Source organism: the organism of the source record quoted next, unplaced genomic scaffold (genome assembly GCF_019419815.1).
Source record: "Pyrus x bretschneideri cultivar Hongxiangsu unplaced genomic scaffold, Pyrus_bretschneideri_v1 Contig29, whole genome shotgun sequence".
In the NCBI taxonomy this organism is placed as follows: domain Eukaryota; kingdom Viridiplantae; phylum Streptophyta; class Magnoliopsida; order Rosales; family Rosaceae; genus Pyrus; species Pyrus x bretschneideri.
Window position 1 is genome coordinate 1,477,181 of NW_025999601.1, and position 26,104 is coordinate 1,503,284.

The 26,104-nt window shown below is 35.7% G+C and overlaps 3 protein-coding genes and 1 pseudogene across 4 annotated transcripts; 3 read left to right on the forward strand and 1 right to left on the reverse strand.

The window, feature by feature from the left end:
• The first annotated feature begins 429 nt into the window (after window positions 1–429).
• On the forward strand, window positions 430–7,996 carry LOC103927825 (MLO-like protein 6). Its single transcript, XM_009336779.3, has 15 exons — window positions 430–746; window positions 870–927; window positions 1,193–1,449; window positions 2,099–2,215; window positions 2,318–2,378; window positions 2,590–2,678; window positions 5,240–5,314; window positions 5,543–5,637; window positions 5,730–5,779; window positions 5,917–5,957; window positions 6,073–6,246; window positions 6,387–6,422; window positions 6,540–6,607; window positions 6,707–6,767; window positions 7,086–7,996. The coding sequence occupies exons 1-15, from the start codon at window positions 624–626 to the stop codon at window positions 7,572–7,574; spliced, it is 1,794 nt and encodes a 597-aa protein (XP_009335054.1). The 5' UTR covers window positions 430–623; the 3' UTR covers window positions 7,575–7,996.
• Window positions 7,997–12,809: 4,813 nt separating this feature from the next.
• Window positions 12,810–13,409, forward strand: LOC103927827 (protein transport protein Sec61 subunit beta-like). Its single transcript, XM_009336781.3, has one exon. It carries the CDS (start codon window positions 12,886–12,888, stop codon window positions 13,210–13,212), a length of 327 nt encoding a protein of 108 aa, XP_009335056.2. The 5' UTR covers window positions 12,810–12,885; the 3' UTR covers window positions 13,213–13,409.
• Window positions 13,410–17,932: 4,523 nt separating this feature from the next.
• On the forward strand, window positions 17,933–23,053 carry LOC103927828 (syntaxin-71-like). 2 transcript variants are annotated; one of them, XR_007259997.1, is made up of 11 exons: window positions 17,933–18,246; window positions 18,348–18,473; window positions 20,240–20,402; window positions 20,509–20,594; window positions 20,738–20,806; window positions 20,885–20,929; window positions 21,048–21,110; window positions 21,200–21,276; window positions 21,566–21,626; window positions 22,267–22,408; window positions 22,639–23,053. XR_007259997.1 is itself a non-coding variant. In XM_009336782.3 (9 exons), exons 1-9 carry the CDS (start codon window positions 18,091–18,093, stop codon window positions 21,576–21,578), a joined length of 798 nt encoding a protein of 265 aa, XP_009335057.2. In that variant the 5' UTR covers window positions 17,934–18,090; the 3' UTR covers window positions 21,579–21,849. The 2 variants fall into 2 exon arrangements, 1 of the variants encoding a protein (XP_009335057.2); XM_009336782.3 differs by lacking the exons at window positions 22,267–22,408; window positions 22,639–23,053 and having other exon boundaries at window positions 17,934–18,246; window positions 21,566–21,849.
• On the reverse strand, window positions 22,272–24,500 carry LOC103927857 (annotated as a pseudogene).
• Between the last annotated feature and the right edge of the window lie 1,604 nt (window positions 24,501–26,104).

Here is a 26,104-nt window from a genome sequence, read left to right on the forward strand (position 1 = left end):
AAAGAGAGAGAAATGCTAAGTAAACTATCTTAAAATGGGATTCTCCTCTACCTTATCTTTTTAACATAATGTTTAAAAATCTTGACACGAAATTGTGCTAAAAAATGATGTAATGTAGAATTCATAGAAAGTCTCAATTTTAAGAAAGTTTATTTGGCAGTTAATTTAATAAAATAAAAGATAATGTTAAAAAAATTAAATTTGTAGACAAAAGTTTAGAAATTAAATGACAAAAAAGTGCATGATTGCAAAGGGTAAAGGGAGGGGGGGGAGGGGGGACATTATTCAGTCAGAGATATTAAGAGGGGGGTGGGGAGACTATTATTCGATCAAATATAACTGTGTTTGATATATTTTTTTTTTTTTTTTTTTTAACAGATCAAGTAGAGACTCTCTGAATTCTCTTACGCGTTCAAAAGTCAAAATTATCCACTGCAATCCCTTCTATTCTTCTTTCCTTGAGTTCATTTCAACTCGTTTTAACACCCGCAACATCTCTATTACCTTCACCTGTTCATTTCATATTCTCTCTCTCTCTCTCTCTCTTACATATTCATGATTCGATAACTTCTGTTGTTTCATTTCATTCTTCTTTGTCAATTGGGCAACTTAATCCAGAAAACATGGCAGCGGCAACGTCTGGAAGATCGTTAGAGCAAACGCCGACGTGGGCTGTTGCTGTAGTCTGTTTTGTTTTGGTCTTGATTTCAATAATCATTGAACACATAATCGAACTTATAGCAAAGGTAAAAATCATACTTCAACTGAAAGTTCATTAATTTGGGTGCTTAGACCGACTTCTGGTTCTTCATTAGTTTACTCTCCTGAGTTTGAATTTCATTACATTAATTCTTTCACCATTTTTGCAGTGGTTAAAGAAGAAACACAAAAGCGCCCTTTACGAAGCACTAGAAAAGATCAAATCAGGTAAAACCCATGTCAAATCATGGACTAACTGTTTAACTGGAAATGATTTATGGACACCACTTTTCTCCTTATGTACAGCCGGTCTATTTTTCGTGTCTTGATTCTTTGTTTTTCCGATCAAAAGGCTATAAATAATCAGCGTTGTGCCCGAGGAGAAAAATGGTGTAGCAATCATTTCCCGCTCGTTAATTAATTTAGTGAGAGTTAACATATTGAGATTATTGAGCTAATACCTATGTTTTATCTGTGTTTGTGGGTGTAATAGAGCTTATGTTATTGGGGTTCATATCCTTGCTCTTAACTGTGGGACAAGGACCAATATCAAACATATGCATATCACAGAAAATTGGCAACACTTGGCATCCGTGTGGCAAGAAGCAAGAATACAAATTGAATAAGGAAGAGGATTTGGAGTATGTGGATGAAACCCCGAGCAGGAAACTGCTCTCTCTGTTTAACGAGACTGGTGGTGGCTCACGCCGCGTTCTGGCTGCTGCTGGCACCGACAAATGTTCAGCAAAGGTAGGAACTACGAACGTTCACCACTTATTTTAATCTACAAATTTTTTTTTCAATTCTATTTTTGTTCCTAGAATAAAAAATGGGCCAAGGTACATTGTTGGGCCTCGGCATAAAAGGGAAATTCCTTTTCTTTTGATACTCATTGTTTTTTATTGAACTGTTGATACAACATAAAAAGGAAAAAACTGTTTAGTACTTAAAACAAACTATTGTTCATTATTTCATAAAAGGGAGAATTGTTTAGCACCTAAACAAACTATTGTTAATTATTCAAAAAATTCACCCAGCATAAATAATTATCATGATGTACAAATTCTGTATTTTAGACTTTTCCTTCGGATGCACTCAATAAACAAAGTAGACATTTATCAGCTAGCATTGCTTATATTATATAAATAAACCAGTATATCTTATCAGACAAGTCCACGTAATATCTTATAGTTATCAGACAAGTCTATGCAGATATATAAATTAGAGGTGAATCGGAATCAATTTGGTTTTTACAAGAAACCGAGTTGGTGAATTAAACTTGATCTCTAAGCAGTTTCAAAATGCAAACCAGAAACTAATTAGGAATGAATCAAACACATAAATATTTGCTTATAATGTAGGAATTAAGGCTCATAGAATGTCTACTCAAATTTTGCAGGGTAAAGTACCTTTTATATCTGCGGATGGTATTCATCAACTGCACATTTTTATCTTCGTGTTGGCTGTTTTCCATGTCCTTTATTGCATTCTCACAATGGCTTTAGGAAGAGCCAAGGTACATCAATTTACAATTAATTAACTGATCTTTCTTTTTCTCTTTTAATTAATTATAATCAATGGAAATTAATTGATTATGATGACTATTTGGTGAGTTCAGATGGGAAGTTGGAAGCGGTGGGAAAAGGAAACAAGAACAGCTGAATATCAATTTTCGCATGGTTGGTACTGCAAATTAATAAATAATCTCCAAGAGCCAAAAATTTCTAAACATCCAAATTAATTAAATGAAATAATGGATTATTTAAGTCTTGTAGTCTCTAATTGTGACTTTTAAAGTTCAACTACAATATATGAAATGAAATTATTCAAAGTCAATGGGTCATTCAATTATTTAACACTTTTGTTTCGCGTGTGTTGCGTTTACGACAGACCCAGAGAGATTCAGGTTTGCAAGGGACACATCTTTTGGGAGGAGGCATATGAGTTACTGGACCAAAACACCTTTCCTTATGTGGATAGTAAGAGCTCTCTAGCCACTCATTTTCCCTTTATCCTTTATGTTAGTAAAATAGTTATCACTGTGCATTTTATGCATGCATGGCATGTAAATGTTAATATATACATCATTATTAATCGCCTGGTTCTTATTGAAATCTTTCAAAATAACAAAAATAATATTTTGGTTAAAATTGAATTGCGTTGAATTCTAAACCTAATCTACTCCTATCTATTATCCTGCCGACCTTCTTTACTATACTAACCTCATTGACTTACGTACTTTCTATGCCCTATAATGTCCATTTTCACTGCTAGGCTAACCCTAATGGCTTAAATACTTTCAAATTTTTGTTTCTTGCTACATGAATTTTTTGTGGTGAATTTAGTATTCGCCATCAGATTGACTTCCACATTGATATTTTTTTTATTCATTTTCTTATCAAACAATAAAGAATCTAAATAGTTAACAATTGTTAGTTGCGTGGAAACTTATGTTAGTATTATTATTTGATTAGTGGTTGATAGTCAAGGAAGCAATAATTCTTTTCACATGACATAAAAATACACTGCCTTTTCAGATTTCACATGTACACACGAAAAATAATAATCAAGTGATTGTTGTAACATAAATAGGTTTATTTAAAAATAATTACAAAGAAAATTAAGATTATAAGGCTAGAATGATGTGGACTTGTGGAGGTTTAGTAACTAGAAAAATTTACAACAACGAAAGGTTAACTGATCTCGCTCTTAAGATATGCATAATATAGTATTCCTCAGCTCTTCAAATTTAACTTCTATAAAATAAACGTAGTAATACGTAATGCATGTCAGAGTATTAACACTTTTTTCAAAGAGTGGCTAAAAGTATGTAGGGTTCGATTCGATTATTTGTTCTATCTTTCCTTCTTAATTAAACCCTGATTCAGTAATACTTCTCCTTTCTAAAGTTTATTTTTACGAAAAGAATTAGAGTTCCCTTGGTAATTTTGGTCATGTGTCACTAATCAATGTTTTCTCTTATTAATTAGCACAATAGAATGACGCTACGTTCTAACTAACTTGTCATTTAATAAGAAAATTAAAGCTGCCAAGGAGAATGATCGTGGAATGGCCATTGGGTTAATAAGAAGCTTAAGGCCTGATAGAAGTTTGATAAAGTTGTTGAAATTTTTGTACAAGGTGTACGACAGTAACTCAAGAACCTGGTGATGCTAAGATAATACTCTCAACTAAGTAAGTTACAAGTAACAATAATGTTATTATAAACGGATGCATACACTAATTCTATAGCGCCTAAACGGTTTTTTTTTTTTGTTATTTTAATTAAATCTATTATATAACATATAAAGAAATGACTACTTATACTTAAAAAAAAATATATAATTGTATTAAGATATATAAATTGCAAAATAGAATGACATATAGATTATAAAATATTAGAACATATTAAAAACATGAGGAACAAATATATAGTGAGTGTTCATCGAAATACTAAAGAAGTCTCTTATAATTTTGTTGAAAAAATATGTATAATGAAAGTTATGTATTTTCTGTTTAAGTGAGAGTAGCGACCTAACAGTATCTAGGTGGTGCCTAAGCAGGCGCCTAGGTAGGTCTGGGCACCCTTCAAACGCCTAGAAATTAATCTGGGTAATGGCCAATCGTCTGATGCCTGGACGGAAATTTTTAGAACAGTACTCTTGATAGACAAGACTGTTTAGCATTCACTTTTTATAATGTGCCATTTAACATTTTGTATGTTATCGGAACATACTGCAGAAGTATACAAATATTGTAGGAGTGTGAGTAGGGTCCTAGTGTACAGATAGATCTCTTCTAAAATTTATATTAACATGCAAGAGATATTCAGAAAAGCCAAACACCAAGATTAGGGTATAGCCTATATATTAGAGTCGTCTCTTTAAGTTGTTTTCTTTTCTTTCTTTCTCTCTCTTTTTTTTTTTTTTTGTTTTGATAAACAAGAATCCCTTTAAGTGGTTTTACAAATACGAATGGTGTGAAAGCTGTGTTTTTTTTTTTTTTTTTTTTTTATGAAAAAATGGTGTGAAAGAGCTTTTTGGTTATTTTGTAAAAGCGCTTTTTTCAAGCATTCATCTATGATTTTAGCTTTTGAAGTCAATATAAGGATGAAGACCCTTCTAGCCTTCTAGATATTCTTCTGAATTGTGTATACAAATAATGAGATTCTATAAGAAAGCTTTGGCAATACAAATTGGCTTCATTTTAATTCGTCATGCCATGCGGCATCGACGGTCTAAGTTTGCCACTATAGATATGAACTGGGAGGTGCCCATGCACAGGACAATTTCCTCCTTTTTTTGTCTGATAGTTTGACTTTTACAAAGGACACCAAATTTGATTTTATTCATATTTCACGAAATTGTGAGCTACAGAAGATCTTCATGTGTCACAGAATAAGCAATAATGGTGGAAGTTCGAGACTTCTCATAAGAATTTCTATTCCTAGCTAGGTCTTCATATAAAGCTTTTGTTTTTTGAAAAGCATTTTCTCTTCTTTCTTTTGCCTTACCATCTATTTATTTTATACTATTTGCAGGTTTGTTTTTTTAGACAATTTGTAAGGTCCGTTCCCAAAGTGGATTACTTAACCTTGCGGCATGGGTTTATCATGGTAAGTGCTTTATCATAATCTACCCAGGTGATGAAATTTCAAAAGTTCTACGCCTTGTTTTCACAAATTGACAACTATTACGTACACGTTCATACAATGTGTGGAAAAAAAAATTAATATAATTAATGTATTGATTCAATGAAGTTATGCTTGGTTATGACATATAAGATTGCGATAAATAATAATTATATTTTGTAACCAATAACATATTGCACAACAATATTTCAGGCACATTTGGCACCCCAAAGCCATCAGAATTTTAATTTCCAAAAATACATAAACAGATCACTTGAAGAGGATTTCAAGGTGGTTGTGGGAATCAGGTTAGTGAGTTGGTGTTTTCTTCTACTTTTTTGTCCTTTTTATTTCACTGTTTGTTGACATAAACTTCCATTTTCTTTGTTTCAAACTGCAGTCCTCCAATTTGGTTCTTTGCTGTGATATTCCTACTTTTTAATACTCACGGTGAGTAAACTCATATATTTCATCACATCTTCACCTACTAAATTATATATGTTCAACTCATAACACTTACACTTTAAACTCTTAAATGTTTCAACATTACTTATATGATTAAGCTTACTTGAATTTCGTTTGGACAGGCTGGTATTCTTATCTTTGGCTACCGTTCATCCCATTGATCGTAAGTAAAATCTCTTCCCTCATCATAATCTACCAAGTAATCATAATATAATAGTGGGACCACAAGATAGATAGATGGATAGATCTAACAGTGGAAAATGCACTTGGACGTTCAGATCATTCTCTTGGTGGGTACCAAGCTACAGGTGATCATCACAAAAATGGGTCTTCGAATTCAAGAAAGTGGAGAGGTTGTAAAGGGGCTTCCTGTGGTTCAACCTGGTGATCATCTCTTTTGGTTCAACCGCCCTCGTCTCATTCTCTACCTCATCAACTTTGTTCTCTTTCAGGTACCTTAATAATTTTAACAGAGTTTTCAGTACTTTAAATTATATTAATACGAACTTAGTTAATTAATTCCTAGAGTTCCTAAACCCTAAATATATACATATACACTGATCCTTTTGCATTATCTTTTTATCAATATCAGAATGCCTTCCAGCTTGCTTTCTTTGCATGGAGTTGGGTAAGTTACATTTTCCTAATTATTAATTAATTGGTTAATTAATCTGAGATTTATTAGATAAGTAAATAAGAAAAGTGAAATAGTATACTAATTATCTGATAATTTTTGGCATTTCAGTATGAATTTAGCTTGAAATCTTGTTTTCACGAGCACACTGAGGACGTGATCATCAGAGTTTCAATGGGGTGAGTCTCACTTCTTCCTTGGACTTAACTCTTAATTATTTCCTATTTTCCTAACCGTTAAAATTGTTCTAACACACAATTAACGGTGGCGATTTTCAGGATCCTCATACAGATTCTCTGCAGTTATGTCACTCTCCCCCTCTATGCCCTTGTCACACAGGTAATGATCTAAATATATGATCATCAATTCATAGATTTAATTGAGCAACCACGTAGTTTTAATGAGAACCAAATTGATCTAATTTGTGAATTTACGTGAGCTATTAGTCGTAATGACATTCAATCTTTACTTTAAAGAGCAGGTCCTAAGTTCTAGTCGTATGATTATGAATGAGTTTGTCAGTATATGACACTTGTTCTTATATATCATTGTCCGAGTGAATCTGAATCGCACATATAAACATGTTTTCACTATATCGATGACTGAATTGAATAAATCTTGAAATTAATATTTGAGTTTATATGTTGATTTGTGCAGATGGGCTCAACCATGAAACCAACCATATTCAATGAAAGAGTAGCCGCAGCTTTACGCAACTGGCATCACACCGCCAGGAAGCACATAAAGCAGAACAAAGGCTCCGTAACCCCAATGTCTAGCAGACCAGCCACTCCATCCCACCACACGTCCCCCGCCTACCTCCTCCGGAACTATCGGAGCGAAGTGGATAGTTTCCATGCATCACCAAGAAGATCAAATTTCGAGGGTGAACGTTGGGCCAACGAATCACCCTCCCCCTCACACCACCTCCATGTAGATGGCACTTCATCCTCTTACCACCACCATATTGAAATGGGAGATGTAGACCGTGAGAGGGTTGATGTCAATGAACAAAATTCGGTTCATGGGAAAACTACAATAACTAATACTAGTATTACTACCATGGAACCTGCTCGAACACAACAAGAAATTAACATGGAGCGGTCGAAAGACTTCTCATTTGACAAGAGGCAACGTATACAATAGCTCGAAAATTTGTTGCATTATGCATTAGAGATCGGCAATGATGGTGACAATGATGATAGCAAGGACGATGACGCAATTATCGGAGAGAATGGAGATGCTTGAAGCCACACATTTTGCATCCTGCCTAATAGTGTTATATATATATATATTTTTTTTTTTTACTCAATTATGCTCTTGATTTGCTTTTTATTTGGCAGGGATGGAGATACACATACAGTGACTGTCTCAATTGTTTTATTGTGCCTTTATGTTATAGCATTTTTCTGTAAATAAATGCCCCTAAATCTTACGCACAAAGTCACGATCCTGAATGCCAAATAGCATTAATATTCTGTTTGAAGAGCTGATATTTGCCTCTCACAATATATATGCAGTTGATGACTTTTGGTGATTTTCTATGGATAGTGCTATTTCCTCGCTCATTTTTACTCCTCACATGCTCTTGTTAATTTTTTGCCATTGATTTTCTTCCAGTCATTCGATCTGACGGTCACAAATTGAAAGATGTGTGCGAAAAAAAAAATGGGTGTGTAGATAGCACTATCATTTTCTATTAGTACTACAATTAAATCTCTATAAATTAATAGCCGTGAGACCAAGGAAATACTTTTATTCAGCAAAATATTAAATAATAATCAATAATCAGTATTTTATTAATTTATGGATTAATTAATAACTTAATGTTAGCACTCAAAACTGGGAGGTTAACAAAGACAAGTGCAGTTGGCCCTTGGTGTGCTCAAGATTAAGACATTAGCAACTTAACAAGAAGGACTAATTAAGCAGTTCACCTCTCAAAATTAGGCTACGTCAATTGTGGTGCTCGTATATATATTGAGAATTGGTTACAAAGAGCACTCGGCTATGATCTAATCTTTTTCTTTTCTTTTTTTTTCCGACCCTCATAAGAGGTACTCTTCCACCTCATATAGGCTCTTAGTGAGCCTCAAAAGTCTTTGGGCTTGAATACTTCACCGTCCTCGCATTTAATGAGCCAAGTATATAGACATGACTTGCTAGCTACTACTCCATCCTTCAGTCAACGTGTGGGAGTGAAGTGACATTTGTTCAGGTCTAAATGCATGTCTTCATCTGCCAACGTGTACCCAACGCCTTGCTCGGACCTCGGGTTTGAGAAAACCCACACATGAGTGGTTGATCTGATAGCCTTTATGTTCCTTCATAGGCTTATGTTCTCACTAATCGCCAACATGCGGCCTAGGGTTGGGATCCGAGTAGTCCTGCTCCTAGGACTTTGTGCTATAAAGTTACCAGTATGCCAACTTGCCGCCAATTTGGCGGGCAAACCAGAATGTTGAGCGATTGTCCATAGCACTCGAGGGTGCCCTTTCTACTTCCATGGGGCCTCGGTCTTTCTTTCTTCCTTTGGGCCTCGGTTGTTCTTTCTTCCCATGGGCATTAGTTTCCCAAGCTGATACCACTTTAGGGGTCGAAGGGGACCCTGCGTTAACAAGTCCCCCAACTCCCTGTTCAAGTGTTCCTTCTTGGACATGGACACTAAAATAATACATGGGTGTCTTGTACGACATTTGAGCTGCCTCATCAAGACAAATTTATGGTGGTTCTTCCTTATGTGGCTGTTATAGATCGCTTTAGAAGCAACTTTGTCCTCACAATGGAGACTTGATGATTTGATGATTTCATTCTCGAATTAGGTAGTTTGTCCATAGTTTTGTTTCATATTGTTTGCATTGCTTCTGTGAGTTGTTGTGGTAGCCGTATAGTTCCTTATTTGCGAATCAGTCGGCTTTATCTTCAAATTAAGAAATTAGTTACTGAAGAATATACCCATCTAACACCTAGATGTATGTATTTCATTGTATGTGTTTGTTAGGATCTATTAAGTTATCTATTGCTTGATTTGCTTCTGTAAAAAAAAAAAAAAAAAATTCCCCGACGAGATTTTATGTCGAATCCAGTATGGGTGAGTCTCGAAAACACCTTAGTTAGGTTCCTTAAGTTGTTTAGAGATGTTTTCGTGCACTGCATGCCTGCTTTGGTTAAGTTTGGATGCAGTTTCAACTCAGGGGACAAATTCCCCTTATTTCCAGCGAAGGCTATGATTTTAGGCTATCACTAGCCACCCAATGGCCTTGAAGAAGGTAAGTTTCAAATACTTACCTTTGTAGCTTTGTTTTAGCTTTTGAATTGTTGAAAATGGTTGTGTTTTGGACCAAAACGAACTCTGAAACCCCTGGCGTGGCTGCAGGTCGCACTGTCGCTGCGTGTGGTACTGTTGTGGATGGCGTGTAGAGCATAGGCACCTTCACCTGAAGGATGACTGCCTGAAAGGATGAATATACATTTTCAAATGTTTGTTTTAGATTGTAGGGTATTTCGAATTTGTTATTTTTAATTTAATTGATAGGGCACAATTACAAAAATTGTGCTAACATGAATCTGAAATGACATCTGACACAGGTGTCAGAACAGGGCACAAAAAGAAAACCTTATTTGTGCTCAACTCTTTGAGCACACATGGTCGTATTGTGCCCTCTAATCAATGGTGACGTCCATAGAGGGCACATACACAAAGATAGTAGTTGCACTATTGCTATTGGTCTATGAACACAATTGTTGGTGCTTTTTGACCTCAAGGGGCACACATAATTTATTGTGCGCAGTGCTCATTTTTTTTTTTTTTGTAGTGAATTTTAGTTGTTTACTTCAATTGATAGGGCACATAATATTTTATTGTTTTTAATTATTATAGCCTACTCAATAAGTAAAAGCTATGACACTAAGATTACTTTTAGAAAAATAAAGAGTTAAAAAATATTAAATAAATTGTTTACTTCAGTGAAAGTTATGAACATGTTTCCAGGTTTGCTAGGGAGTAGTCTATAGGTTTTAATATTTTGTTATTTTTAGATTTCCTAGGGAGTAGTCACACGGTTTTAAAAGCTAGGTTTTAGTATTTTATTATTTTAGGTTTCATGGGGAGTAATCACACACGGTTCTAGGTTTTTAGTAGTAATTATTAACTTTTATTCTTTTATTCATTTTTATGAGTACTTACACGTTTCTTAAGACTGTATTTTTGGCTTTTGGCTATAATAGTAGTAGATTTTTTTCACTTTTTAGAAAGCTTCGGTGACATTCATGTACAATTCACGGATATTGAGCCTACAATTGTAAGAGTTTAATGATTTTTCTCATCAATAGCTAAGTTTCTGACTACTTTATTCTTAATTCTTGATGAGTTTATTTGTTTATTGTTTGAATTTTAAGAGTTTGTATTGGAAAAGTTCAATTTCAAAATTAATATATTTTTTATTTGATAGATTTTTTAGAAATATAATTTATTATATAAACTTGTTTGTTGTTGTTCAATTTGTTAGGGCAACGTATGTTCGATGAAGAGGTTAAGAACTATTGATTCATTTTTTAGAAAAAAAAGAGATGATGGTGATAAATTAAAGAGTGATATACCTTTTGCATTCACTGAACGAGCTTTTTCAGTAATGAATTTTATTAAAATAAGACTTCGCAACAAGATGAAGAGTGAATTTCTAGCAGATTAAATGGTTGTCTACATTGAAAAATAGCTTGCCGAAAAGATTGATTCAGATGAAATAACAAAGGATTTCAATTTCATTAAGGATTGAAGGGCACAACTTGAATGGGTATTTTTTTTTTCTTTTTATTTGTTAGGTTGTTATGACAAGATTGATGATGTATGTTTCTTTCTATTATAAGTTGCAACTTTAAATGTTTGATTTGTTAAATCTAGTTGAAACTTGATTTATTCAGAATTAAATTTCTTACTTTAAATTATTGTTTTTAGGCTTATTTTTGTAAGTAATAAAAAAATTTAACCATTTGATTTCGTACTAATAATTTTAGTTTAGCCCATCCACCAAATAATTTCTGGCTCCGTCATTGGAGTGTCTTAACTCGTTGAAATACTAGTCCCTTAACACACATTTTTGTGTGTTCGCTATAAGACATGAGTGAGTTCCGTCTTTAAATCAAATAAGGATTAAGTTGCAAAGGATGATGAGGCATCGACCCAACCAATACATTCAGGTAAAAGTTGGATCAAACTAACACAACTCAAATTACCCTTAAAACTTGAGAGATTATATAGCATACCCAAAACACGAGTCGGTACACTACATCATAACACAAATGACGAAACACTTGAAAAAAATGAACTTCTCTCCACTTATATTATAATGGGTGGTATACCAATTCATGTTCCAAACATAGAGAAAAATCTCTCCTAAAACCTGGCACTATAGCCTACTAGCTTTCTAATTTAGGAAAACTAATGAAAATGACTTGAAAATTTTGAGTTATAATGAAAATAACAAAAATGTGTTGCAAGTGAATAGTACCAGGATTGACTTTTTAGAGTAAAAATGTAGTTTTTCGTTAAAATGAACAGTACTGGAAGTTTTTCATTAAAATTCCCTTCTAAATTCGAGCACATATAAATGTGCCTTGACCATAATTTGATCGATTTATTATTCAATCAAATAGTTAGGAAATTGTTATTAGAACTTAAATACTTTATAAAAAAATATATTCCTATAAGAAGTCCATAATTAATTTGTGGAGCGTCAATAATAGTATCCAATAATGTGAATATTTTTACCCATCATCTTCAAGTGATGGTGATGCTCACATCTCATTTATCATCGTTAGATTAGTTTTTAATTTTGAGATTTGTGCCAATCCACTTCACAAATCTCAAAATTTAAACTTATTTAACAATATAAATAGGGTGGTGAGGAAAATGCACTCTCCAACCAGGGTAATGTTAGGAGACCAGTTTTTTAGACCAAATTTTGTAGATAAAATGCTAAGAAAACTCTCTAAATTGAATTCTTTATGAATTCTCTGTCAAATCATATTTTTGACATAATATTTTATAATGATGACATGAGAAATAACGTTAAACTATACGGTGGTGGAAAGTTTATGACGAGTCCCACTTTTTTAGAGTCCCATAGCATTTATCAACTTTGTAAACCATATGATGTGGTAGTTGATAGTTAAATTATTACTTAAGTGTTAATTAACGTATTTATTTTTTATTAGTAACACATTACATTGTTTGCAAATTTAGCATTCCAAACATTACATAATTTCAGTGTCTTTCCCGAGGCGATCCATATTTATTTTCGACGTCACAGTTTAACTAACCCAACCATAATTCAGCTTAAAGAAGTAAATACACTCCCTAATCATATTTTTGTCCACATTAATTACACTCCCTACATTTTCTTCATTTGCTCAATTTCTCTCTCTTCGTTGCTCACGCTCTCTTCGTGTTGTCCTAACAATGGCTCGAGGTTCATCTCAGTCGCAAGCGACGTCGTCCTCTGCGACCTCGCGCCCCGGCGTCATGGCTCCGAGGGGCTCGGCTGCCGCGACGGCCGGAATGCGTCGTCGTCGTATTGGAGGTTCCACCAGCTCCGGAAGCATCGGCGGAGGCGGAGGCGGGTCCGGTGCCGGAAACAACATGCTGAGATTCTACACGGACGACGCTCCTGGCTTGAAGATCACCCCGACTGTTGTCCTCGTCATGAGCCTCTGCTTCATCGGCTTCGTTACGGCTCTTCATGTGTTCGGCAAGCTGTACCTCCACCGATCTGGTGGCGGAGCTTGAATTCTGGGTCCTGGTTCGAATCGGGTTCGCATTTGGAACTTAGTCGGTAATTCAATGATACGAATGTTTTGTTTTCGCTATGCTCTGTAAATTTTTGCAGGGTTGATGTTGTTAGGGTTTCAATTTTTGTTTAAAGTTTGGATCTGTTGGATCTTGGATTGTGTTTGGATCGAAATGAAGTGACTTTTAGCCTTGAATTTTGAAGTGTTACATTGAATGATTGAGAATTTGAGGATCCAATAGTTTTGAATTTGTTGAAATTTTGGAGATTTAACGGAAAACTGAATTGTGCAAATTTGGGAAATTCATAGTTAGATAAAGTGAGTGGACTTTTGCTAATAAGAATTGGAATTGGAAAAAAGGGCATCCAAAGAAAAAGGGAATAGAGCCTTTAGAGAAAGATGTTTAGTGATTGCATGCAAGCCCTCTTTTGCTGAAATGTTCCTTGTTTGGTGCTTTGTTCTTGACCGAGTTGATAATATCATATAAACCTGTTTGATTCACAAAAGCATCTCCCTTTTGTTTGCATCTCTTTTATGCGGAAAGATGGTTCTTATCTGCTATATGATATCCGCTAATTATCGCCGCTTCAGAAAATAAGTAGGATTCCTTTGCAATGCATTGACTACTGATGTATGCTCAGAAAACATGCCCTTGATCCATTTGGGGTGAAATCTTAAGAATTGATGAATGATCAACAAATGTGAAGGGTTTGTTTGTAACCAACAATAACTAGGCTTCTTTCCTGCCCATGATTGGGACTTTGATTAGAAGGTATCAGGTTGTTTATTAAGAGGGTTTCATAAGATTGTTACAGAATGAATGCCCATTTCTGTTAATATTTTCATTAGAAGGATTGCAGAAGTTTGGACTGGGGCTCAGTTTATCCACAGGGTTCCGCATTTCATAACTGTCGATCCCCTCCCTGTCTCAGTAGTTTAGTATATTGACAGACGTGTTTGTTGGGTCAAACGATAGATTTTGTTAGATTAGCCATCAAACGGGGTTTGAACCCATGCCATCATGCAAGGGCTCATCTCCTTTCCACCACTGTGGTAAAGGGCCACTTGCGACAGACGTTGCTTGTTGAGTACAGAACAAATAGAATATCTGTTGACGCAGAGAAGTTAAAGTTCAAGTATATGTGTTCGAAGGGTGATATTATTTGCCTTGATCGTTCTATAAAAAAGATTTTAGAATGAGGTGAGCTTTGTGTTTAATATTAGAGATCATTGTTTTGTAGACTTTTTGGGTTTTGTGATATGTGCAAACTATGTAAAGACTACTGATTACTTTTGGTATCAAGTTACATTCCTCCATGGTATCATTTTTAATTTGAATAAAAATACAATTGATTGTTAGGATTTAGTGAAGGGGATTAGTCATCCGTGGGGTTTACCTTAAGTTTGGCTACGTCCACAGGGTAGAGGAGTTCTCATTAATAGTGAAGAGTTTACACAATACATAGCTTCAAGCATAATCATCATTAGTGGGTTCTAATGACAAGTTTAGTATAATAATGACATTAGTCCCTTATTGTAGGAAGAAATGTCTCCTTTTATAGTTGAGGAGAGTCTTCGGCTTCCCTCCTTGGTCGATGTGGGAGTCTAAGAGCTTTATTCTGACGTTGACACGTGTCGTGTTGTGATTGGTCTCTTGATTTAAGAGAAACTCGTGTGCTTCAGCAGGGGCCTCAGCATGAACCTTTAAGTGAGTTCCTGAAGGTATTGAGTCGACCGGTGCTCGGCAATTTCGGGATTGGTGAAATATGGTACAAACATGCCCTCCTAAATTCCTAAGTGAGGAAAGCTTCTTGGTTGGGGAGTTGCAAAATCCGAGTCCTTGACTAATTACGAAACTTCCAAGTGAGGAGTATAGTTGGAGGAGGTGGCTTGATTTTCTTGAGTCATTGAAGAAAAAAACTTAAAAAATTCTCTCCTTTGTTTTTTGGATGTAGCCCAAGTATTTTTTTTTTCTTAAGCTCAATTCCTTATTTCTTAGTGAGAAAAGAAATTTGGTTGAAACTTTTTCCTTTGTTGTGTATGTAACTTGAGTGATTGAAGCTTCTTAAACCACATAAATAGATTTTGCTTCCACTCTTGAGCAAGAGTGTTGAAGGCATTTTTTAGTTTTTGGTTGAAGCTTTTTGTTTGTAAAATTTTTTTCCTTGTGGGTTTTGGTTGAAGCTCCTTGGTTGAAGCTCTTTGGTTGAAGTTTTTTGGTCGAAGCTCCTTGGTTGAAGTTTTTTCCTTTGGGCACATAGCTTGAGTGGTTGAAGCTAGTCATAAGACACCAAAAATTGTTTTGGCTTCGCACAATCTTGATCAAGAGTATATGAAGCTTTCGACATGTTGTAGGTTGAAGGTTCGGAAAACATATAAATTAATTTTGCTTCGCAGGGTTAGGAAAACAATTTCCTCTTGGCCATTATTGTTTATTTGTCGAGATGTGCTAATTAGTTGTGTTTGTAACTGCATCTGAGTTGCCTTAATATTTTCAGTTTGTATCAGTCGGTTATTAGAATCGGGTTGACTTGTGGAATCAGTTTTTGAGTGCTTGGCATAACACTTGGTTGTATTATGAGGAAACACTAGAGGTGTAAGATGTTTTATACCTCTAGCGTTTTCAGTGAGAGGACTTTGGATGGTTACTTTCATCAATTGTGTTACTCTTCAATTGCTAATTTGTTTGTTGCTTTTCCTGGCTGCAGGATTACGTTTAAAATTGGTACCGACTTTTCAGAATTTGGTTACGTGTGAATCTATTTTTTCGATTTTACCCATTATCTCAAGTGCTGGATCATACTAACATCCATTGACAAAAATAGTTCATGAGAGAAAATCGAGTTGTTTGAGACCATTAGGTTTCGCATGACGAACTGCTAGGTTTTGGATACGAGATATCCACCCGTTGACATTAAAGTTTTACAATTGTTGACCGCCAAACCCCAAGTTTTTTGCCAAAGAAAAAAACGAGAGATGTTATTGGCGTTTACAAAAAAAATCATCATGCATTTTGAATAATGGGCAACGATTGCTTACATATATAGGTATGGGTGATATGGCGCAATGGGTACAATGCCTAAAGTGTCCTTTTTCTTTTTTGACAAAAAATAGTATAATGTATATATGGGTGATATGGCGCAATGGGTACAATGCCTAAAGTGTCCTTTTTCTTTTTTGACAAAAAATAGTATAATGTGTTCAGGTGCATAGAGTTTTCGCTCGGGTGTTCACACCACCTCCTTCTTTAGGTTTGTCTTTGATGGTAGTGTTGCTAGTGGGTTGCTTCTTCCCGCTAGCTTCCTTCAATTTGTTGTTGCTACCATTGTGGGATTCGATGGCAGTGTTTGAAGCCTTGTTTTGGGATTCTATGTCGGGGGCTGTGTTTAGCTTGTTTTCAGGAGTGTGCTGGGGACGACCTTTGTTTTTGTTGGTGGGTAAGTGGCTTTTCATTGGTGGCAGTGGTTTGATACTGCTAGGGTTTGCTTCGTTGCTTATGATTTGCTTTGTTGTTTTTTATGCTTTGGGCTCACAATGTTATTTGGGCTCTTGGTTACTTTGGTGTTGGGGGGGGGGGGGGGTCCATTTTTGGGTCTGTGTATTAGTATTTGGGTCTTCTCTTATGCAAACACAATAAAGTAACCTTTCCCCAAAAAAAAAAAAAAAAACAAAACAATAGTTATTGTAAAATCGACGATGTGTGCAGTGGAATAAATAAAAAAAGACACAAAATTTACGAGGTTCCTCTATAGTTAGTGTGACTGGAGTACGTCCTCGGAGTAGCAGTGGTGCTTTCATTATAATTTAGAATAATAAGAGTACAAAATAACTCTCTCTATTATCTCCTCTCCTCTTCCTCTCTTTTCTCTCTTCCTCTTCCGTGAGCCTTGTGGCTTCTATATTTCTGTGATGTTCTCACTTCATGCATAGGATGTCTTGTATTTATATAGGAAGTAAGGGCACTGAAAGTTGTTGGACAGCTCACTCCCACTGATAAGATTCCCACTTGTCCTCTTTGCTTTGAAGTGATTGGTACAGTCATCCATCACATTATTTAGTGGCCAGTCACCAATGTTTACAACAATAGTTAAATTTTTGTTAAATTAAGGGGGAGGGGATTCGAAAACAGGACTTCCAGTCTTAACTAACTGCGTTACAGGCCACTTACGCAATACCTAAAATTTTCAGCCCATATTCTTTTTTTTATTTTTTAAATTCATCCTATGTGTTAAAAACAAAAGATTTGTCATAAATAAGTATAATATCCATACTTTGGTTTCTTAATCTTAGTAAGTAAACATGTCATAAAAGTAGAACCAAAGAACCGAGAAATGAATGCCACAGAAAAAAAAATGAGAGCGTAAAAATCACAATCCTAAAATAAACCTATTCATTCTTTCAAAATATAAATGTGTATATAGGATAGAATCCCGTACAACTTCCCAGTCATATTCATGGTTTCACCGTTCTCCAATGATGGTTACTTGATAATGGTTTCATGAGAGTTAGGCCCATTATGATTTGATTGTTTTTGGCCCAAATATTGTCTCTGGTCATGGGCCGACACGAGGGAATGAAGTAAGTAATAGAAAAAGGAAAAAGGGTGGGGACCCGAAATAGCCAATTGGATGCGTACCCGCCAAAAAGACGGCCAATTAGTCCATGCTGTCGTGCCCTTCCTTCCTGGTTTTCCAAAAATGGAAAAAACCGTCCGAAAATTCAGACGCAGACAGAAAGAGAGAGTTAGAGAGAGAGAGAGAGAGAGAGGCGCAATGCCTGAACGAGACGTGACTCTCTCTCTCTCTCCCCTATCTCTTTCTCTCTCTAACGCAGCATCAGCAACCTTCTCTTTTGATTCCGAGAGAAAACGAAGAAAATGAGCGTGATCGACATTCTCTCCCGAGTCGACTCAATATGCAAGAAATACGACAAGTACGACGTCGAGAAGCACCGCGACCTCAATCCCGCCGGAGAAGATGCCTTCGCCCGTCACTACGCCCGCGTCGACGACGAAATCCAAGCCACTCATCTGGTTCGCAGTTCCCGCTTCCTCCTTCGATATTGTTAATTGAGTTTGGTTGGTGAGAAAATGTACGAGTTTTGGTGTTTGTTTGATTGTATCTGAATGTGCAGAAAGCCGAGAAGGCTACGATGGAGAGTAATCGGGCTGTGGCGGTTGCGACGTATGTGGAGATTCGTCGGACCAAGGCTCGGTTGATGGAGGAACTTCCTAAGCTGCGCAAGTTGGCTCTGAAAAAGGTGAAGAGAATCCAATTCATCTATTTTATTTTATTTTTAAGTTTCAAGCTTACTTATTAATTAAGACGAATTTAGGGAATATGTGTAATTAGATATGGATTTTATTTATTTTTATAAAATAGAGGATTATATGGTATTAGCTTCTTATTGTACGATAATGTATGAAACGACATAATATACTTTTCTAAATTATATATATATATATATAGAAATATATAATCTATAGTTTATAGATTTCTATTTTCTATTTATAATATATAATAAAATTATATAGATTTCTAAATCATAAAAATATTTATCAATTTCCCCTCCTCAAATGGGATTCAAAGTTTTTTTTTTTTTTTTTCATATTCTTTCATAACCTAAATATTGTTAAGAGCCTCCCGGTGTGAAAACAACAAAGTTTGTGATGTTGTTCTAGATAGGGAAGTCTTTGTTATGAATGTACTAAAAAAAAAAAAAAAACTAAATTGTGTGTTGATAAGACTAAAAATGAATACTTACAAAAAATATGTGATATTTTCTTCAATAGACCCTACCGTGGACGAATCATAAATTTTGAAAGATGTGTGAAAATTAAGAGATTTGATGGGTTTAAATGATATGAAAATTTTCTATGCAGCCAATGATGATTGGTAAGATTGAGATTTTGTGTTCGGATAAAGTGTGAGAAAGAAAGAATACCTCCAAATTGATGTTACGTTCTTATCTGATGGCTGGTCAATAGTTTCTTATGGTCGACAAAGTCGGTAGTTTCTTGGTTTTGGAAAAATGGTGTGGATTGAGCCTGACTGTTACTGTACGTGTGCCTATCAACAATGCACAAGATGAACAAAACAAGAGTGTGGTTCTTGGAGTAAAGGAACAAAACAAGAGTGTTGTCAACGACATTGCAGAACCTACAGGGAACTAGACTAGGAAGACACAGTAGAAGCAAATACGGTTGCCTAGCGACAAGGCAAAACAAGACAACTGTAACCTCGGTAGATAAATTCCATGAGATCTTGCCTTTCCCCTTTATATACAACTTCTGTTCTGAGACCATTGGCATAAGAGTTGGGACTCCACAGTTAACCCCGTTTTGATGAATTCTTAAGGGGTTGCATAGAATCTAACTCATCAGCTTCTTTACTCTGATGACTTGTCATGAACTTGCTTCTTTTTCTTGAAATGGGTTTGCTTCTCTGAGTTTCTTAGGAGTTCATTTTTTCTGTCGTGCTTTACAATCTCCGCATTCTCGGAGCAAATACAATGTTTTGAAAGGGGCCTATCCCCTTCTTTTTGCTAATTTCTTCTTGTCTCTATTACCATTTCGTTTTGTATCTAATGTTCATGTTTCACCCTGCATTGGCACTACCTCCTAACATTTACCCCGCTTATGATGTTTCCGCTGCACTTTTTGGTAGCTGTTGTGGATTCGGTTTGACAATAGAAAGCGCAAATGTAACCAACATGACCAAATCCAAAAGCTACATAATGAGTTACATAGGATTGTACATTATGAGTTGCACTACGTGAGAATATCCTTCCCACAACGCCAGAGCATGAATTGACGTAGGCATGGTTCTTACTATACCTTAAGAGTGTGCCGAACATATAGCCTTTGTATATCACTTGGAAGCCATAGTGTGACTGCGTGAACTTCTTAGACCAATAGACACGCACACCCACATAAACATAAGGGAATTTGGATCATACTTCTTAGTATTGATTTTCAACACCACAATTATCTGTAAAGACATATTCGTATTTCGGTCTAATAACAGGTTAAAGGGCTATCCCCTGAAGAACTAGAAACACGTAGTGACCTGGTTTTTACACTGCCTGAGAGGATTCAGGAGATTCCAGATGGGACAGAAGCTGCAGCCAAAAAAGCAGGGGGATGGGGAACTTCAGCATCCCATAAAAATATCAAATTTGATTCATCAGGTAATCAATGATTTTTATTCCTTTTTTATTTTTCTGGTGTTATAGTTTTCAATGAATGTGGCCTTTTGATAGATTATGAATACTAATGTGTTTCCTTACAATTCAGATGGGAACTTTGAAAGTGAATTTTTCCAGCAAACTGAAGAATCGAGTCAGTTCAGGAAGGAGTATGAAATGCGGAAAATGAAACAGGCATATAACGTTCCTGATTATTTAGTTTCTTTTACATATGTTCTGTGAGGTTAAAGAAAGTTATTTTGTCAGACAGTTGCTTGTGACTGTCTTGCGGTACATCGCTGCTGTTATTTTGATTGATGAGTTGCTCACTTGTGCAGGATGAAGGTCTAGATATCATCTCTGAAGGATTGGGTACTTTGAAAGATTTGGCCCATGATATGCATGAGGTTGGTTGATGCACATAACTCTGTTTCGTTTTCTTATTAGACGAATTCAGACATTGATCGATGTTTCAATATGTTCAGGAAATGGATCGACAAGTCCCGCTAATTGATGAGATAGATACAAAGGTGAGATTTTCTTCTCTAACTAGAATTCTAATTTTTCCAATGATACCTGGGAGAATAATGTTGCAAAGATCTTATTAGTTCATTACTTGGTGACGGAGTTTTGATGCTTTTACAACAGGTGGACAAGGTTACATCTGACATAAAAAGTAATAATGTTAGGCTTAAGGAAAATCTAATCAAGGTAATTGTACGCTGACCGTAATGATCAGTTTTAATTGTTGCATCATACAGGCATAGTTCTAATAATGAGAAACTTGGTTTGTTTTGCAGGTGAGGTCGAGCCGAAATTTCTGCATCGACATTATTTTGCTTTGTATTGTTCTGGGAATTGCCTTCTATCTATACAAGTAAGTATTATCCCTGTCTTTTTACTGAGAAAACCTAAACTCGTACGTAGTACCCCAAATGCTAAGAAGCATAAACACTTGCTGACGTAGAGTTAAACATTCTGTCAAATTGGTTTCGTGTTCTGCAAACTAACTCATAAAACATTTTAGGCCACATTTATTTCATGGGGTTGTCTAAGTACTGGTTTTGCGTGTTCCGAATGCTTTAAATATGATACTAGTTCAAATTTTCTTATTGGAGACTTTACTTTCCTCGAGTAAATGAGATATTCTACTGTTTTGTTTGCAGTATACTGCGATAAAGTTACTTTAAAAGGACTTCAGCAGCTTATCGGACCATATCTGGTGTGGTATTATATTCTTCCATTTCTCAAGGCTTTGCTTGTATCACTTTAACAGTTTCCGTTTACGTACAACGTTAATTATCTAATCTAGCTACTTGAAGATGATTATATATAGTTTCTTGCTCATCATGGTGGCCTTTCTGCCAACATGTGGAAAATTTGTAGTTTAGAGTTTATTTATGTATGTACTTGTCATTCAATGAACTTACTGAGCATCAATTTGACTTTATATAGTTTTACAATGCGTAGTTAGAAAGTTATCTTGATCCAAATCCATATTGTTAGTAGTAAAAGAATTTATAAACCAATGAAAGGCAAACAAACTGAACTTATATAATAATTACTGATATTATTGAAGTATTCGACAATTCTAGTTTACATATCCATTCATATTATTACATCTGAGAAGTGTTTAATTTCGTTCTTTTATCCCCATCCTTGATCAAGCATAAACTTTCGTACATAGGAATGCGACTATAGATATTTTTACGAGGGCAGGTAATATCGCCGACCAGGAGAGCATTCTCGACATAAACAGAGTTAACTAGCAACAAATGTAGATTATTGAACTGATATTTACCATCCAGTCTAGAGGCCAAATCGATACCATGCTTTTTACACCTTGCTTACACTTCATGCTGTACAGCCTGAAACTATTGCCTCCCGAATGTGTTCTTTCGTTAAGGCACATAGCTTTCATCAAAGACTTCATTACTTGAAGTATGTAGCTAGGAAGGACATTTCATTAAACTCCTCAAAGTTGGCGGGAACCGTTGGATTTGCTTTAGGTATGTCATTTTGCAAGTGGTTTGGTATGTAGCAGTTGACAACATTGTCAGCTGCTAGTCTCTTGCCAGGCAGAACATTCCCATCTTTGTTCTTGCTTTCTAGAGTTATCAGTGGAAAGAGATTTTCTTTCGTATTTTCTTCTCTAATTTTCCTTTTTAGGGTGGAACTAATGCCCGAAGAAGAAACTGATATTGTGGATTTTACCTTATTATTTGAACCGACTTCACAGCTATCTTTTCTCCCTTGAAAGCTCGCACTTGAATTGGTCTCTATCGGTGATGGAGCTTGACCGGCGAGCATGAAAGCTAATAGTCGACAGTCTTTGTATAGAAAATCTGTGATTAAATCAGCACGATGGATTGGATCTGTAGGCTGTGTCGGCCCAGCTTTTGGTAGGCACCTCCAAGATTCAGTGTTGTAGATGTCTTGAGGGTTGCATGTGTTCTTTGTTGTGTTTCCTCGCTGTTGAACTCGACATAGTACCCAATCATCCAACTGTTACAACAAGAAGCATTTTTATATTATTGCCTTTGGTCACATTGTTTTGATCAAAGTCGATGTATGAACTGGATAACTGACTGAGTCGTAGTTAAAAAAAAAAAAAAAAAAAAAAAAATGAAGACGGCTTAAATAGTTAAATCGAAGCATGGACTGAAGCAAGGTTCTTGATGATGTTAAAAGTTTAGTACCTCTACTATCTGTGTTTCACCTTTAAAAGCACAGTTGTTATAGTACAAGGCAAGATCAAGTATGTTGAACTCTAAGGGAATAGCTAGGTTTGCACGAGAAGTTGTTAGAGCATGGTGACTCTAAACAGTTGATGGGTGTGGGGATTACTCTCATCAATGGTTATCAGCATGCGTACATGTGAGGGACTGATGCTAGCATTTATTGCGTGTGAAACAAAGTACAGTTTATGTACTGGTTGATTAGTAAGCGTATGCCTTTTAACTGGTTTGTTCCATCGTTTTGAGATACATATATATAATATGCACTCGCAGTATCTCATTCTATCCACTTACTCTCATAGAACCTTTTGACCTTGAGGGGTTAATCGTACTGTTAAGCAGTCTATACTCGTTCATGAGCCACTCTGTCTTAACTCCCTTTGGAGCTCGACCTGTGTAAAAGACTAAAGCCTTCTTCACTCCTATCAGCTCGATCCACAAGAAGTGAGAATTGGCTTGTCACCTCCAGCAGCCTTCCAATAACCCAAAGCTGCTGCTCTATTGGGCCTATCCCCATTCGGATACTTCCGGTCCCTCGGGCTGAAAAAGTACCACTCATCTTCTCCAAACAAAGCCTTGTCTGCAAAAAAGGGCCAAGTAATGAAACAAACAATTAAAAAACATATACACTTGGCTATTACTGTGTAATCCAAATCGAAGGATTAACCACAGAGGAATGAAATGAGTGAATGCTTCAGTACTGACTGGGTAGATCCCACGGATTATACTTATACAGATCGATCTCCGTGATCAACCTGCGCTGGAAGAGGATACGAAATCATTTTGTTTCGTAAGTAATGAACAATGAGTTCTTCGTCTGACGGATGAAATCTGAAACCAGGAGGCAATTGCAGAGTTGAAGAAGTCGTGAATGCGGGTTCTTTCTCCATCGAAAGCGCAGTTTTTCCTTGGACAACGAGGGAATACAATAAGAAGCAACGATAATATCAACCCAAAACAGTTGTAGATGGAATAGGAAATGGTGTGAGAGGCATTATTTATGTGCATTTTTCATGCAGATGCGGACATTACGTGAGAAAGTTACAACAAAAAATCCTTATCCACCAAGTGCATCGGCTGTAGGAATTCTAGAAAGCCATTGCGTTTGGTTTTGCACCAAGTCTCATATTAACTCCAAGTACTTCATAAGTCTTCATCTACCCTTTTTGCCTTGAGTTTCTATCTTATAATCGCATTTTCTAACCGGACCATTTGTAAGCCTTCGGTTCACATGTCCAAACCTCCTTAACCAATTTTCTCTCATCCTATCTTCAATTGTGGCCACTCCTGCATTACCTTGAACATCCTCGTTCTTAATCATGTCCTTTCTCATGTGCCCACATATCCGGCGAAGCATTCTCATATCCGCTACACGCTTTTTTTGAACGTGGTACTACATTCTGTGCAATAAAGCATTGTTGGCCTTATTGGTGTACTATAAAATTTTCTCTTTAGCTTTAGCGGCGTATGATGATCACACAACACACCTGATGTACTCTTTCATTTCAATCATCCAGCTTGTATTTTATGTTTGACATCTTCATCCAACCATGCACATTACGTGAGATAGTTAAACCAAAAGAAGGTGTTACGTAATTAAATGTTTGAACTCCAAAGCAAAAGACTTCGAGACAGCTATACCTGTTTGGATTTTCATGCTGGAATATTACATTCTTCGACCAACCTTTTCGGATAATATTGGTCCTCAGGCCCGTAGCTAATTAACATCAATTAAAAACTAATCAGAATTAGTTTTGGTTGAGTAAGGTTTCAGTAAAGTGTAGGTTTCCATGTAATTTACCTTAGTTAAAGACAATGTTATGACAGGTAATTTGCATGTCGGATTATGCATGGAATATTTATTGGGGGATAACGCGGCTGATAAAACGGTAGGAATCAGTAGCTCATGTGGGTAACTTGTAAGAACGAAGAGAGAGATTTTTCACGGTATCAGGAACACAATTATGTATATCAAATGTTATAATACAAATAGTTATTGAACACTTAAAAAAGAAAAAAAACTTTAAACTACTTATATTATGGCATTTGGTGCACTGATCATTTTCGTTATGGTCTGGTACACCATAGCTTATTAAGATTCTTTGTTTATTGCTTGGGAGAGGTTTTTAAGTGTGCATAAAATATGGCCCGGTACACCAAATGTAAAAACATAATTGATTGGAAACTTAAAAAAAAAATCAACAAATTATATTATGTCATTTGGTGTACTCGAGCTACGCTCTCGACACACTAAAAATTTCTCCTTGCTTGAGTTCAAGGGAGTAATAAAACTATTTCCCATCTGTTTTAAAACCCAATTGTGCTCCAAATTGGCTGGACTCTGGCTGGACTTAATCGGATTATGACAAAATATTATTAAATTGTCAACGCATGCAACATTGTATGGTTCTAAATTTTTTGAATCGGATTATCAATAGATTCTGTCAACACTTCTCTGCATAGTTTTGCCCGAACCAAGCTTCATGGAGAAGCAGTCCACTTTATGGCAAAGACACATTAAGAGTATCTTCAAATGAGATGTTAAAATCTTAGGTAGAATGTCATTGTGCATATTTGGCATCAAAATTCTATCCAACCGAAGTATTATTTGTTGACTGAATTTGAAGACTTTGTGATTTGGAGTCAAATTTGACATCAATGTCAAATTATTTTTAATTCATTTTAATAGTGGTTTTTTATTCCACTAACATTTCAACCCATTGAAATTTTGTTTTAACATTTTTTAATAACTACAATCATTTAAAACTCTTTTTAAATAATAAAATAATATTTGACAGTTCGGTTGGAGAAGTACAAAATTTAACATAAGACTTCAGATTGCCAAATCAACTATCTTATAATTTGACATCTCCTTTAAAAATAATCTAATGCCACCGGAGTATAAACGCTAAACAGTATCTTTCGGCCATTAAAACATTCCTTGTCCGCAGATGTGATTTGAGCGTC